At 36.9% G+C, this 15,572-nt stretch overlaps 1 protein-coding gene across 3 annotated transcripts in view; it reads right to left on the bottom strand.

The window, feature by feature from the left end:
• The window catches only part of CLINT1 (clathrin interactor 1), a 56,426-nt gene that overhangs the window by 23,893 nt on the left and 16,961 nt on the right, over window positions 1-15,572 (bottom strand). For all 3 annotated transcript variants that reach the window (XM_068959334.1, XM_068959335.1, XM_068959336.1), the window contains exons 2-3: window positions 1,733-1,837; window positions 964-1,060 (exon numbers count right to left, since the gene is read on the bottom strand). In XM_068959334.1, coding sequence (XP_068815435.1) covers window positions 964-1,060; window positions 1,733-1,837 — 202 coding nt within the window. The remainder of the gene's footprint in view (window positions 1-963; window positions 1,061-1,732; window positions 1,838-15,572) is intronic.

Below are 15,572 nucleotides of genomic sequence, written 5' to 3'. Positions count from 1 at the left end.
GTACCTTTATCAGCTAAGAAATACTATATGGCAACCCATCCAAAACTGATAATGTTATAAAGACTGCTTGGGATTGCCTAAGTAGTATGTGTGATAGCATTAAATATTAATTTACATTGTACTTTGGGGAAAACAATTACTACGAAGACAAAACATCAAGCACCTGTGAAAAGCATAAACCTTGCCTTAGAATTAATTCTGTCTTGTTGCAATACCAGCATCAAGAAAAACAAAATACAACCTAGTCCATGTAATACACCAATTCTAAAAAAATGAGGTTATATATGCATTATTCAGTGAACACTGAACACCACTTGAAGTGCAGCATGATAATCTTAAGCAAAAAGTTTCTGTACCATGCTAATTAGCCAAAGCCAAGAAAAATGCAAATGATTTTCAGTTCTTTTTCCAAAACGCTCGTAGGACATAAAATAAAAGCCTCATATGATAAGAATGGATTGAATTTTCCTGATAGTCGAGATGCAAATCCACTAATTTTACAGGATTACTATTTGTCAGAAGAATCAACATTATTTTCCATCTTATTTCAGTTATTTTTAAACTCCTCCAAAAACATTTTCCTCATAGTGTAATAGTTTATCATCTCTCTCTCCTGGAGCACTGTAACAACTCCTTTGGGTAGGTTCAAAACGTGAACGTTATTCCAGTACTTGAACATCAGCAAAATAATTGCTTTATTATATTCAATAAATAGCATCTTAAAGATTTCTAAAATCACAAGTTTTGTTTTCCATATGCAGCTTTCAAAAGACAACTTTGACTTTGGCAAGAGAATTAAGCAGGTGGTTAGGAAAAAGAATTATAGACATTAGTAGAGTAAATGGTATAGCAGTATCTGAACAAGACAGTACATCAAAATGTTGTACTAACATCAAGCAAATACTACGTCCTCAGTAGACCAATACAAAGTCTTGAATACATCCAGTTCATATAAATACACACCTTATAAACTCTCCTCCAGTTCTTTTTATTGTCTTTCAACATTCGAGACCAAAGCATGTTCATAAGTTCTGGAAACTGTTCATACATAAACGTAGCCCTAAAGAATTAAACAAAAGGAATAAAGAATTTACATTCACAGTAGTTTGCCATAACAGCTTGTTAAGATTCAGGGCTGACAGTAGATGGCAGGCTTGATCCAAGTCCATTCAAGTTTGATAGAATTACAAGTGAAAAGCTATATCAGTACTTCTTACCCATACAGAAGTAATCTGCATACCAGTAGTACAAAAGGAAAAGAAGTGATTCTATAAATCTGAAGCAGTAGAAGAACCTTGACTAATTTATTAAAAAAAAAAAAAAAAGAGTTCAACATGAGTACCCTACTAACCAGAGCAACCAGTCAAATGAGCAACTTCCAAACTCATTTTAAACAGAAAAAAGTTCAAAGAACTTGACCTGTTTTGCTCCATTTAGCAATCCACAGGACAAGCAGTTTGCAAATAAATTCTCACAAAAAAATCAGATATGCTGAAAGCCTTATTAGACTACCTAAAATAAAAGCAAGAATTTCAAAGATACTTTGACTATATTTTCTGCTTGACAGTTTTAATAAATTATAAGATTATGTATTAAAAAAAAAAGACTTGATTTACAGCAACTCTGCAGTATGCTGACTGATAATGCTGAAAAGTTATTTAGCAGCAAGTTTTGCATTCCCGTGTAAGATGCCTCTTTATTTTCTTCACCAGTGAGTCAAATTATCACTTACTTTGCAATCTCTCCCATGAGTTGCCCGGAAGGTCCCCACGGATCATCATTGGTGGCTTCTCGAACCTTAGACTCTATTTCTGAATAATTCATGACCACATTGGTGCTGCAAAGGAAAAAAAAAAAATTAACACACAGAAAGATTAGCATCAAAACTGAAAAACACATGAAAACTTAATAATGATACTAGCGGGTACCTTAATGCGATACCTCTGCAGGGTAGGAAAGAAAACCTATTTAGTGCAGAAGTTACCCTGAGGACACTATACAATGCATTTAAGTTATCTTTAAGAAGATTTTACTATTCCATTAGTCTTAAATTGAACCACTAGAGTCAAAGCTGGTAGCTTCCCTGACTAGATATGAGTTGCTTACAGGCTTGTACGCTCTACAGTTATTTGCAAGAAGCTTTATAACTCAGTCAGAAGCAGATACAAGTTTTTTTTTTTGAATCACGAGTGCTGCAACAAAAACTGAAGTGTATCAGTACCAATCAGGTGTTAGCAAAATTATGCTTACAGGAGACTGAAAGGAGATGAGAGCTTCACTAGAAAGCATGTTTCCTAGCTTGAACTTACTTAATTAAGGGAAAACAGAGAAAAAAGAAAAGCTACAGAACTCCGTATGCTGATTAAAGCGATGCAAATAGGAGGAGTTCAAGGACCTTCCACCAGAGTTCATCGAAAAATGTAACTTGGAAAGAGGAAGTAAGATTTCTCCGGATCAGATATATTAGAACAGTCAAAATGCGATTTCTTAATGAATCGCTCTCTCTCAAACCAGTAACATTCAACTATAAGCCTAGGAACCCTCTTTGCCCCTCTAGAAACATCCAAATACATTGATAACAAGATGCCATGCCCTAAAAGTTCAGGTGAGCGAGAGCACCCAATGCATTTGTCTACACCTTCATTCATACACAGAATGGTAGAAAACCAGACCTTTAGTTATGGAGCAATCTATCATCATGAAAATGGAATTGTATCTCATGCATATTGCACAGTGAAATAGCCCACTATTGTAAGGGAACATCATTAAAAGGAAACTTAACAGCCTCTGTATTTTCTCTACATACTCTGCAATGTATCTGAAGCATTTACAAATTACTTGTTTGCATCTATGTTATCCAGAGTTACTTAATTCTTAAAGTACAACATACAACTAGTTTCAGAAGCTAAAACAACAACAAAATCACTGTGAAATGACTGTGGTAAACTGTCTCGTAAAGGTAAATTGATTAAAACGCACAGAAGATCCAGTGATACCATGATGAGAAGGGTTTCAGTGCTTAAAACCTTCCTCTGAATCTGAAAGTGCTAGAAGCACTTACGAAATGCTTTATAGTTATCCCTCTGTCCACGTAGAAGTTGGCAAAAAGTGGTATTCAAGTGATACACGTTCAATTTTACTTGGCCTAAGTATAGCAAACACCTTGGAACAGGACGCATTAAACAGCAAAAAACAAGAACGAGATCCCCTTAAGTCTGAAAGGGAACACAGTAGATAATTGTTAAAACAGAATAAAATTCCTGGACTTAATCTTGGATTCTCAGCATGAGAATTCCTGCTGTCAGATTCTGAAGTATGATTTTTATTCAACTTTGTTTATAAAGAGAGTGTAAGCTACATGATTTTAAAAAATTAATCAGTAAGCTAACAGAATTTATCTATATGAAAAAGCATGTAGGAACACAGCAGTAGGTATGAATAACAGCAATTAAGGTTTTATAAATTAATTTACACTAAATGCACCTCAAACTTCTGTTTCTGACATTTTCTTTACTATGCATACAGATGTAAACTTCGCTCCCCATATGCATGGAACAAAAGACAGGCTTCAGCAGCGCTGCAGATTTCAGCACACTAGTTCCCTTGTCCAAAAGAAAGGAAAGCCAGCAAGTTGAATGGAAAGGTTCTGTTTGTTTTTATAACCCCTCCCTAAGCTCTTGTTTAAAAGACTTGGGGGGGGGGGAGGGGGGAAGGGGGGAAGGATATAAAATGAAGCATTTCCTTTATTTCTTAAGTAAAATACACTTAAGATTGGAAATCACCAAAAAAAAGGTGCAAACTTACTGCAAAAATACCAACATTGGCTATGGAGAAACTCGAAGTGCATGGCTAAAACACCATTGGGGTTGAGAGCTGGACATGGAAGGGAAACGAGGGAAATTAAGTTATGCCCCAATTACCTCCCTTCCTTCCCACCCCCAAAAAAGAAGAGATGCAGTTAAACCCCACTAAGTAGGAAAACATGCCGTATTTTTAAAACCATCCTGCAGTAAAGTTATTGTTCTCAACAACTACAAGAAATCTCTTTATAAACACCAAGACGAGATCTAATGGCACAAAGCGTTCCAAAACAAAGTATCTTTAAGCCGCGTTTAATTCAGCAACAAATGTAAGCTTCAAGAAAAAGAAAAACTTGTATAGTTTGGCATCATTCCAGGTCACTTAAAAATAACCATTTCTAAAAAGGTGGAAATATAGTTTTATTCTTCCTTTCCCATGTTTTCTATGGCCCTCGTTCCATGCCCTACCCATGATTCCTGCGACCTTTGCAACAAAAAAAAATAATTTACGTCCAGATGTGAAGGGAAAAAGTGACTAGTTTGATTGCCAAGACTTCCTGTGATTGATATAAATTTAATATCCGAGGACACTTTCAGACACCAGGGGGGGCTCTCTGATTAGTTTATACTGGGCAGCTTCCAGGGAATCGTGCTGGATTTCACGGACGCAGTTTGCTTCGCAAACAAATGGATATATAATAGTTAAGATGGGCAGAAGGTATCTTAGCAGTCAGTGTTTGAAATATACTGTTAGCCAAGAGAATACATTTGGATTTACCCCAAATTGTGAATTTAAACCCTAAACAATTGGAATTCTTCAATAGAAAGATCTGTAGAGACTTCTGGCATGGACAAAGAGGGTGTACGCAAGAGATATATTCTGAAAGTTAAATCAAAATAGGGGCATACTCAATAAACGGGTTGATATTAACATTGAACTGTCACATTCCTTTCTTTTTGTGACCAATTTATAATAGTCCATTTAATCAAAGAGTAATGTCATCAACCACTGATGAACTTCAATTATTTCTGCATTAATGAAGAATAAAAAGTATAGAGTATGTTTCAATTATTATGCATATATATTTTTTTTCATTTCAGAAAAGCCAAGAGGGGGCACCATCACATCTCTGTGAAACAACGCAGCGGTGATGGCAAGCAAAATGCTGGTTTTTAATCTCTCGGCAAGAGAACGCTCAACATTAAATGTTTACATCCACAATTTACAACAACATTAAAAAGTCAGCTCAAGTGTGAGACTAAGTTCTTCCACATGTGTAAAAAGACATTAGTAAGGAAAGGCCAGTAGGTAATAGTTATAAATATTTGGTCATCTCTCACAGGCTCAGACAATGATGAGATGCTCTTCCTGTGTTTAAAAAAAAACATAGTTAAAAGTTTTGATTTTTTTAAAATAAATTACAGTAACTTATTTTGAAACGGACTAGATGTACCATAGATAAAATACCCCCAAAATACAAGTTTGTCCCAAATCTTCCCTGCATTTTTGGGGGGGGAGGGGTGGGAAGAGGAAGAGTAGGGAGTGGGACTTTGAAATGATTGAACAGTTCGTAACTACAAATTCCTTTAAAAGTTACATTTTGAGATCTGCGAAGTAAGATATAGCTGTCATATGGATCCAGTTGCCACATCCTATAGTGTGCTTAAAAAAAAAAAAAAAACCCAACCGACACACACACACACCACTAAGCAGAGGGGAAACGTGAGGAGCGAGAGGAAGTATTGTATGCAACTCAAATTTATAGTTTGAAATAAAATTAATGATTAGTTGGCATTAGGGAGGCTGAGCAGGCAAGGAAGAGAGAACAAGAAGCTCTACAACTAGTCATACAAAACCAAGGGGATCAGAGAAACCAGTGTGATCTATCCAAAAAATTTTGCACAGCTGCAAGCATCCACATCAGCTTTCAAGGATAAGAGGAGAAAAACCCTACAGGTCTGAGCTTGTCTTCTGAGCAGCATCCTTTAAAATACGCAAGTGAACTACAGCTTGTGGATCACCTACTTGAAAAAAAAAAGGCTTACAGACCAGAGAACCACTTCACAGGATGTCATACAGAAGACATCTACCTTAACAGGCTTTCCCCTCACCCTGCATCAGTGATACTGAATGTAACCCACAACGTGGACGCAAGAAACAGCCTCCATTAAGTGATAAATAGATCCGCAGACGACAACTTATATGTATGCTTGATTTCAACGTACTCCATTACAAAGATGTGATAGCTACACTTTGGCTATTCTACTAGGATTTCTCACATTACCCAGCACTATATGAATGAAGCTATGAATGCTCAGGACAGTACTAGTGAAGATGAGGTGTATTAATGCTCTCAGTAATGTATCACCACCTCTTCAAAGTATTTTAGCATAAAAGAGCCATAAAACAAACAGTGAAGAAAAGAGTTTCTGTAGGCTCGAAGAAAAAAAAAAATAAAAAACAATTTCAATACCAAGAAAATAGAATCATTGTGTATTTTCAACGCAATGTTTAAAATAAACAAAAAAACACACACACCTATAATTTTTAAAATAATCATAATATTATGAATGGAACATTTTGTGCCAGAGTGAACATTTTTCATTGTTTGGAATCACAAGATGCTCCTGCAGATGCATGTGTTGCAACTGAAGTTGACTCAGGTCCTGCAAACAGCTTAACACCACTTATATATTACATAAAATATGACAAAAATATAGCCAGCCATATTGCTTCCAGTAACAGTTTCTGACCAGAAACACAACAGTTATTTTTAACCCAAAAAAACCCAAAAAACAAACAGCTGTGACTGAACTAGTTATCCCACGACAATCACTGCTGGTTCCACAGCAGAAAAATCTGGATCTCTCTATATCATATCCCTGGAACCAGGAATGCTTTGGAACAGACTGTAGAAACACCAGGCTCTGAACACAGTCAGCAATGGAAACGGAAGCCGCCCCAGGACTGGGGACAAATTCAAGCCTAAGTTATTAGCAGAGAATCAAATCTACTTTCTCAGCTCGTCTCCACTCTAAAGTTTTCCCCAAATCCTTAAAGTAACTGCCAAACTGACAACAAAAACATTTTATAATAATGATTTATATACAGTTCCAGCAAACCTGCTAGAGAAAAAGGTGCAGAACAATTTTTGCGTCCATTAACTTGAGTCAAAGTTCTGGTTAGGAGCTTGGATGTAGCATACAACACTGATAAGAGTAAATAGCTCAGTGCTCGCAGTCTTCACAAAATATGTACTTGTGTGAAGTCATCTCTGTCTCACGGCCCCCAGCACCTCTTACATTACCCAGCTTTTTTCACGGTCAGTGGTGTCTTATTCTTTCATCGCCTGGATGATATATTACAGTGTGTGAAATCACAACTTGAAGCCCACTGCTAGATTTTGGGAACAATATTCTTTTGAAAGTTGCATTGCTAAGATAAGCACATTCATCAGGACAGGGAGCAGATACGTGCATTTCAAAGTTTCAGACCCTCAAATGACAAGCTTAACAGTTCATATTCAATGCTCAAACAGCAGAGTCAAACCCGCTGAAAACTTTAAATAGCATTTGCATCAGAAATTTGCAGTAGAGGAAAAACTACATATTTCAAATCAGCACATATGCTACTTTGCAGGCTCTGCTTCCATGTAAACGATGTTAGATGCATCCATGCTATAACATGGTAAATTACTACTACCAATTGATTTTCAGATAGGTAAGAAACCTCAATACCAGAAACGTCATGAGAAAAGAGGGTATTAACATATTAAATGTAACGAAAGAGTAATAAATAAATATATCCATTACTCAGAAAGGAACTTACTTTAATATTAAGGAATCAGAAGGCCTAACATCTCTTAGCCAATGTTTCTGCAAAAACTTAAAAGCCTTGAATATGCCCTGGAGCAAGAGTCAGACCACTCCATTAAAAGCACCGTTAGGATTAGAGTTGCTATTGATGTGGGTGGTGTCACTGAGGACACAAGTACAATTCTGTACATTAGATCCACAGAAGATTTGTGAAATGCCACGTCCAATCTTGTGAAAACTAGAATAAGCAGAAGTCATAGAAAGGGTACGTTACAACAGTTTCTTTATGGTAATGATAAAGGTATTGGATTGGACAGAGTAGGCCTAATTAGAAACACTTCCCAGCCCTCTGGGAAGTTGCCCACTGTGCTGAGGGACTGAGCAGCAAGAATAAGAACCCTGGTTACACAGTTAAATTTTTTTCAATGTATATTTCAAACCAATTACGATATCATGTATACATGGGACTCCTACATGCATAATATTATGCCTTTAACTATTACTCCAAGGACATCACTGGATTATGCACCTTCTGTTTTCCTTCTTTTAATTTTACAACTGGGAACACTAAAATACTAGAAGCAGAGAGGAGAAACTTTCTACATTTTACCACCATCAACAGTTTGCAATGAGATATCATTCTGCAAATACCTGTTTAAAGGCTAAAAGCAGAAGGAAAAAAATATACATTCAAGCATTACCCACATGCACACCTTTCAAACGTATAGCTTGAATGTTAACGCTATTTAAATAAATACCAAAGCTAAAGAAAGTTTTTTAAAACAAGACCTAAAACTTGTGATCAGTCTCTCAGAGGGGACGGGGTGTGCATGAGCACAGGACAACAGAAGCTCTGTTACTGCACAGCACTAGCGTACTATGCACGATGAAAGTCTTGCAAGAAATAAAATATGCTACCTTTTAGTTTTTTCAGATGCCAAAATAAATATGACATAGTGATTACTTAAAAGTTAAAACTGCGTTTGGCAGCATTATCCTTTCAATAGGTACAGTCTCATACACTAGTATTTTAATCTCATTCTTTTCTGTAATTTTGTTAGCAGCTTCTTCATTTTTGGAAAGTCTTCTCTGCATCTTCTGTGACTTCAGTACTGAGCAAAAGCAACAAAATAAACTTTAATTTTGGTCCATGACAGAACGTCACTGACTCAGGAGAGGAAAAAAAAAAAAAAAAAAACCTCAAAACCTCACTTATTGACATAGCAAAGGAGGATATTACAGTAACAGTCTCAAAGCCTATACCCACAAATCCCAGTAAGAATACATTTAAACAGCTCTATGCTGTGCTTCTCAAAATTGAATAATAGATTGGTTTGTACTATCAAAACAGGACAATGAATGAATGACAGCATCCAAAAAATTCAAGAAAAATCCAAGAAATCCTTAAGTTACAGCATAAGAAGAGTTTTCTTTGAACCTAACTGAGTAAGGAAAAACAGCTAGCTCATTTATTCATTTTGTACACCTCCATCTAAACCTTGCTAAGCTTTTTATGGTGAGGTACATGCATAAGAAGGGTAATACTTGTTCCACAAAGATAGTTTGAAGTTACTGCCAAGCTGCTAACAAAGTAAGCCTCTGAACAAAGCCAGCAGTGACTTGTGTCTGGAAGCTGAGCTGAGGCTATGCTCCTACAATTAAAGTGCAGGCCTCCTCTTCCAGTAACTTCTTTCCTCCTAACTGTCTTTCAGCTGAGAAGCTGTTACTCTTCCACCATAAGACTAGATAGGCACCAACCAGGTATTGTTATCTGATACACAGTGCTCGTTTTATGAATACTATCCAAACAGAAGAACAGCAATTTGTTTTTGGATTTCCCAAAACGCAATGCAGGGCTGAAAACTTAAAAGGGGAGAAAAAGTATATATCTTTGCTTTTAGAAGTTTAGGATTGCAACACTCATTTATTTTTAAAAAGAATGAATGGATGCACTGTATAATAACGCAAGGAAAGTGAACATTCAGCACGCAGAGAGAAGACAAGGTAGACACCAATAACATTTTGGCAATAAGTAGTTATCTAAAAGACCCCGGCCCACATGCATACCTGCATTTAAGATGATGTCTTTAGAGGGAGGAAACATACCTTCCCCACCATCATTCATATTCCAAGTCATGCATCTAAACTATTTTTAGTATCTACAGTAAAAGGTTCTTGTACTGCAGGAGTGAAATTAGATGGAAAGCTTTCTGAAAATGTTAAAAAAGTTATTTTAATATTAAATGATCTATTCTTAAACCTATGTTCAGAAGTTGGTTTCAACTACTGACAGCACACAGTAAAATAATAAAAATATATATATATACACAAGTCATCTGAGTACAGGATAAACTTCCCTACTTCCAGGCATGGAAAACTCAATAGATATGAAGCTGTTAATTAGTTTCTAGAAATATTTCTATTTGGATAAGTATTAAAAAAAAAAAAAAACACACACACTATTTCTCACACACATCTAGGCACGTAATATTTTTACCAGAACATTCGAACTGATAATTTGAAAAAACAAACGATCCAGATCCTCACAGCACTGCCTCACAAACCGCTAGGGGCCAGCACACCATGCAAGAAACATCTCACGAAAAGTTGCATCACATTCTCTACGTTCGTTTCTGCTAGCATCATTTGCTCCAAACTCTGAGGGATTAAAGTTGATCGCTGATCCAAATCCGTGATTCAAGAAACTGAAAGGATCTCTTATTTAGAGCACAAACCCAATTCCAAAAGATGCATCTCAGCACTCGATTTTACTGGCCTACCCCATTACTGCATGCCGCTACCTTCGAAAGTTCAGCGAGCAGATTGGTTCATGGATACAAGACAGAAAGATAGACCATTTATCCACCTGTTTTCCCAAACAACATAATGACAACTCAGAAATTTATGTATCTAATGTTACTGACAATTATATAGAAAGAGATACTAATCATCCACAAAATAAAGACAGTGCTGCTCTTCCCCTCAGCTAACCCAGGTATTAGATTTCAGTCAGCAACTGTTTGTCTTTGCTAGGTAAAGACAAATTAACAGAAAAAAACATGTCACAGGTTTAGTCCATTTTCATTTTGCTCCTGTCAGTAATGTCACTTCTGTTATAAAACATATAGCTTAGATTCAGAGCCTTACAGATGAAACACGGATACCAAATATGAAGCCAGCAGTCCACATTCAGCTAACAAACAGATGGGTACCCATCTGCTGAAGTACCTCAGGTTACACAGAGGTAACAGCGCAACATTAACTGATACTCGACCATTTGAAGTTACTTATTTAAAAATAAACGCTCAGAAGTATTGCAAACAGGACATCAGATAATATAGTACATACATACTTGGTATTATTACAGACTTTCTATGCAATTTTCAATTACACTTCTGACCAATGATACCATCTTCATTATGGTACAAGAGGATCCGAAATATATTTTCGGTTTTTCAAGTTAACAATTTCATAATTTATGTGGCAGATGTGCAAGGCAAACTGCACATAAAGAGATAAGCCAAGAAAAACATCCTGATGTCCACAAATGAATTACAGCTTGTGGGAGGAAGGAACTATAAAGCTATTTCCTGTGCTGTACAACTTTTAATCACAAAAGAGTACCAAGTAAACAAGATAACCCAAAATCCACCACACACACACTTTCAAAAAGGATAACGACTGTAAGAATTACATTACAGTCTGTTATAGCACTCAGATTTGCTGTCACCATTGTGTGTGTGCTGAAGTCTGCCCTTTCACAGATCTTCCTCATCAGAAATTATCCAACTGTGGTTTGCTATATTCTTTTTTTTTTTTTTTTTTAATTGCCATGCTATAGCTGAAGTAGTTTTTACAGATGTTGGAAACATGAGGTGACCAATCAGGCGGCAGTTTTAAAGCATACTTGGGCTAAGAACACTTTTTTTCCCCCCATAGTTAATTAAGAGTGGTTCCATCTATTACAGAACCCCCGCAGAGCTGCAAATACTTTCATATTGTTATATAAAACCACATCAGGTGGTTTACACCAAGAGATACATGGCTGCTTTAAATATGTGAATATGTTAACGATTGTAGGGTGCCAATATGTGGTGGTAAATAACTTCCCAAACACACTCAGAATTTTGCCATGTTAATGCTATCAATAGAGGTTTTTAACCACCCCTATACACAGGTTTTCTTCATCTAAAACTCAGGCCTGTTTCTTTATTTTCCCATTCTTGAGGGGATTTTTTGGTTCCAAACACTCATACCATAACACTCTTCAACCAACATTCTTTGATCCTTAATGATTAGACTATCTTCACTTCAAACACACATTTCTGCAGCCCCATTTTTAGAGGTTTAGGTGCTGCCATTTTATTTACTATACTTCACATAAAGACTTTAAAAGGTGACTTACCACTTTGTTTATTATACTCTAGCAAGCAGAGTTAATCAAAATGCTTCCATTTACTTTACACTGTTAAAACACTGCAATATTATTTCCATTGTTTTTCACTGTCTACCTAGCCTGTAGTTGAAATCGGATTATAGCTATACTTAAATCATTCTTATGATAATCAGGGTCATCTTAAGCACAAATACCAATTTCACAAACAAATGCGATCAGCTGCCTTTCAACAGTCCCTCTCTGCACATCAACATATTGACACTTTAGTGGAACAGTTAGGTGCTAAAACAGTAACTCTTTTCTAATCAGACAGAAAAACAAGGCTTTATGGTCCTCTGCAAGTTTTCTGTCTCCTTGTACTAGTGTGAACACACATCCGGCTTGTTAGATTGAAGCCACTGCTTAGCAGGCACTATTTCTTTAGATTTAATTGTTCTCAGAGTTAAAGAGATGCTGTGCCTAAACAACAGCATTGATATGATGAAAAAGTAGAACTTCAATAACTTTCTGTAATTGCAGAACTAAAGATACCGCATGTAGTTTGTAACCAGTTGATTACATTGATTTTTGCTCAGTCCTCAGACTTATTCACCTGTCATTTATAAAAAGTGTATTTTAAAGTTAGCTGCGTTTGCTTACAGAATTCAGTCAGATCCTACTCCCTCCTTCAAGACTGAGCCAGAATCACTAGATTTTTTCCAAATGCTGCCTCCTTAATGTTTTCAGGATTATGATCCAACCAGGTAACATGAATTATACTGAAAATAATGAGTAACTGACACAAAAGAAAAAATCTTATTAAAATACACTTTCTGTAGGAGTCGGTGCTTTTTATATGAATACAGTACCAGCACAAAAAAGTCAACCCTGTTAAACAGTTAGGTATGATTTAACAAATCTAAGATTTGAATACATCATCCTGTAAGAGACAAAGACTAGAGACACAATTACACCTTACCACAATTTACCCCATTCAACTGTTTTTAATTTGTACTTTGTTGAAGTTGTGTGCAGTACAACAGTAACCTTCCCTGAAAATACAAAGCTCTAGTTTCAAGTGTTAATAACGCCTTGCATAAGCCTCCTTCTGAATAAAATATCTAACGCTACTTCCTTCTTCGTACGCACAAAGATACTATTTTCAAGCCCATACCTCAAGTGTTTCAAGTGTGCACAGAAACACTCAAGAGACAAAAAGATCTAAATACTCCCTGTGGGTGAGCTTTCAGGATTAGTGCATAGATTTTGTTTTAATGCCAAGAGAGAAATATCCACAAGAGCAAGGTCTTAGCCTTCTCTTAGGACAAGGCATGAAAGGGTAAAAATAATTATTTTCAGGGGACAATCCAGTTGTAGTTACAGTCAACATTTATTTTTGAGGCAACACTAAACTTTCAGACCGCATAAAACTTTGATTCACTTGCATACTTCAGACTTCCTGTTTTTGACCATAAGGAATTGGGAGTGATCTTGGGACTGATGAGGAAGATGGGAGGGGAAAAAAAAAAAAAAAAAAAGTAAAAAGAACATTCTACCAGTAGCTAGCTATCACGCTCCAAAACGCCTTAAGTACAGAGGTCATTACACAATCATTTTCCTCCTACTTTCAAAAAAAAAAACAAAAAAAACCAAAAAACTTACTCTTCAGAGTGTCAAAAGATCTGTGTCATAACTGCTTTAAAATGACCTCATACAAGTTTTAAAAACTCCTTCGAAAAGGCCCCTCAATCCCCAAACTTCTCTGGGCTATTTGTAACCGTTTGCTCACTATTCGTTTGAAATATAGTCACCAGAAAATTCCTACTAGGGTTTTCCAGCACCATAAAGAGCATGTAATGCTTCTATTATTAGCCTACAGCAGCACAGCTGGTCAAGGAAAAGTCTTGAAGCTATACATACTTGAGGAATATTAGCTGAGTAGTTACAGATAAGAGGTTTTACTCTGAAAAACAGAAAAAACTGCCTGATAATTATTTCACCTATGAATAGTGCAAACCAATTAGGTGTTGCTAATCAGTTTGAATTCTAAATAATCCAAACTTTCCTTACTCAAAGGATTAAGTTTGTTTCAACTATCCATCCACTGACAGAATATTTCGTGTGGACAGAAGAAAGGAACGCATACGCGACAACGTAGAGTTTAATATTGCCAAAAACCACCCTCACAACATTAAAGGGACTATGCTTAACAGTCCTTGCAGTTTCAGCTATCCCTTCAGTGCACCCCGAGTACCAATAAAACATTGCCTGAATTCCAAATTTATTACAAATCAAGCATTAGTTTAAATATAAGCTAGCTGTTCCACTGGGGAAGATTGTTTAAAGTTTAAACAATGCAGATGCTAAAGCTTTTAACATACTGACTTATTCTGTGCTCCCGTGTAATCACTCTGGTGCTAGTATACCACAGGCACCCTTGTACTTTGCAATATGAACACTTCCTCTGCAACCATCTTGACAGAAATAAACTCAAGTACAGATAATACCCCTAAGCCAAGGGTAAGCACTTGTTACAAACTCTTCTCCAATCAGATCCACAGGCAAGGTACAGGTAAGCTTCCCAGATCTGTCCCGAGTCCAGCCCTGAAAGGACTGCCCTTGCTCCCTCTAGCCTGTGCGAGGGCGTCAATTGCTCTCAGGTCCTCTCCCTACCCCTTTGGGCTGAAACAACCAAGGAGACGGCATGGGAGTCTGAATCAGAGACCAGCACTCCCTCCCCCCCCCCGCACATAAACCACACATGCCAAACACCCCCAAGTTTCACAATGCAAGCTATGCTCTAATCCAAGCACTCGGACGAGATTCAAAGGGCTTTCAGATTCCTTCTGCCTTCCACTACAAAGCTTTGACTCTCTACAGCTTCACGCTTCTTTCGTGATGGAGCACAGTATTAGTGTCATATTATCTAGGAAAACCAGAGACATGTACTTCTAGACTCTGTTGTTGATGAAATATGGTCTGAGCAGTGAGTGAAGCAATCAAAACCAAAAACCTGCAGCAGCTGTTCTAACATAGCCTTATGTCCTGGAAAACATCTGTAAGAGAGGCAGATGTTGCACTAGACTTTTTGGAGTGGGAGAAAGGAAGGAGGACAACAATTTACACAAAGTTATCAAATTACAGGCTCATAACCAGTTTTTCTTCATCTAACCAAGTGTCTTTCAGCAGAACTGCTAAGCGGTAGATATTCAGTAGGACAGAGATACACTGGAGACTAACTTCTTCATTGTTTTGTGTTTGTCGAAAAAAAAAAAAAAGACCTCCCCACACAGAAAGAGACACATCATTTACTGATCTTATTTCAAGACACTCCAGAATTAATTCTACAGCTCCTAGTGTTTGTAAACAAAAAACAAAACCCACAAAACAAGAAAACCTCACACCACACACAACCTAACCCAAAAACCAAAACAAAGAACCACCTTCCCTCCCTCCCCCAAAACTGCTCAGAATCTCTGATTCCAGGCCTTTTACCTGAAAATAATTTAAATAAGGGAACTAGTGCTGATCTCAGCATGGAGAAACTGATCAGCTTCTCTTCTCAACACTGGCTGCTTACT

This window comes from Struthio camelus, chromosome 13 (genome assembly GCF_040807025.1).
Source record: "Struthio camelus isolate bStrCam1 chromosome 13, bStrCam1.hap1, whole genome shotgun sequence".
Lineage (NCBI taxonomy): Eukaryota > Metazoa > Chordata > Aves > Struthioniformes > Struthionidae > Struthio > Struthio camelus.
This window is presented reverse-complemented; position numbering and strand designations above follow the sequence as displayed.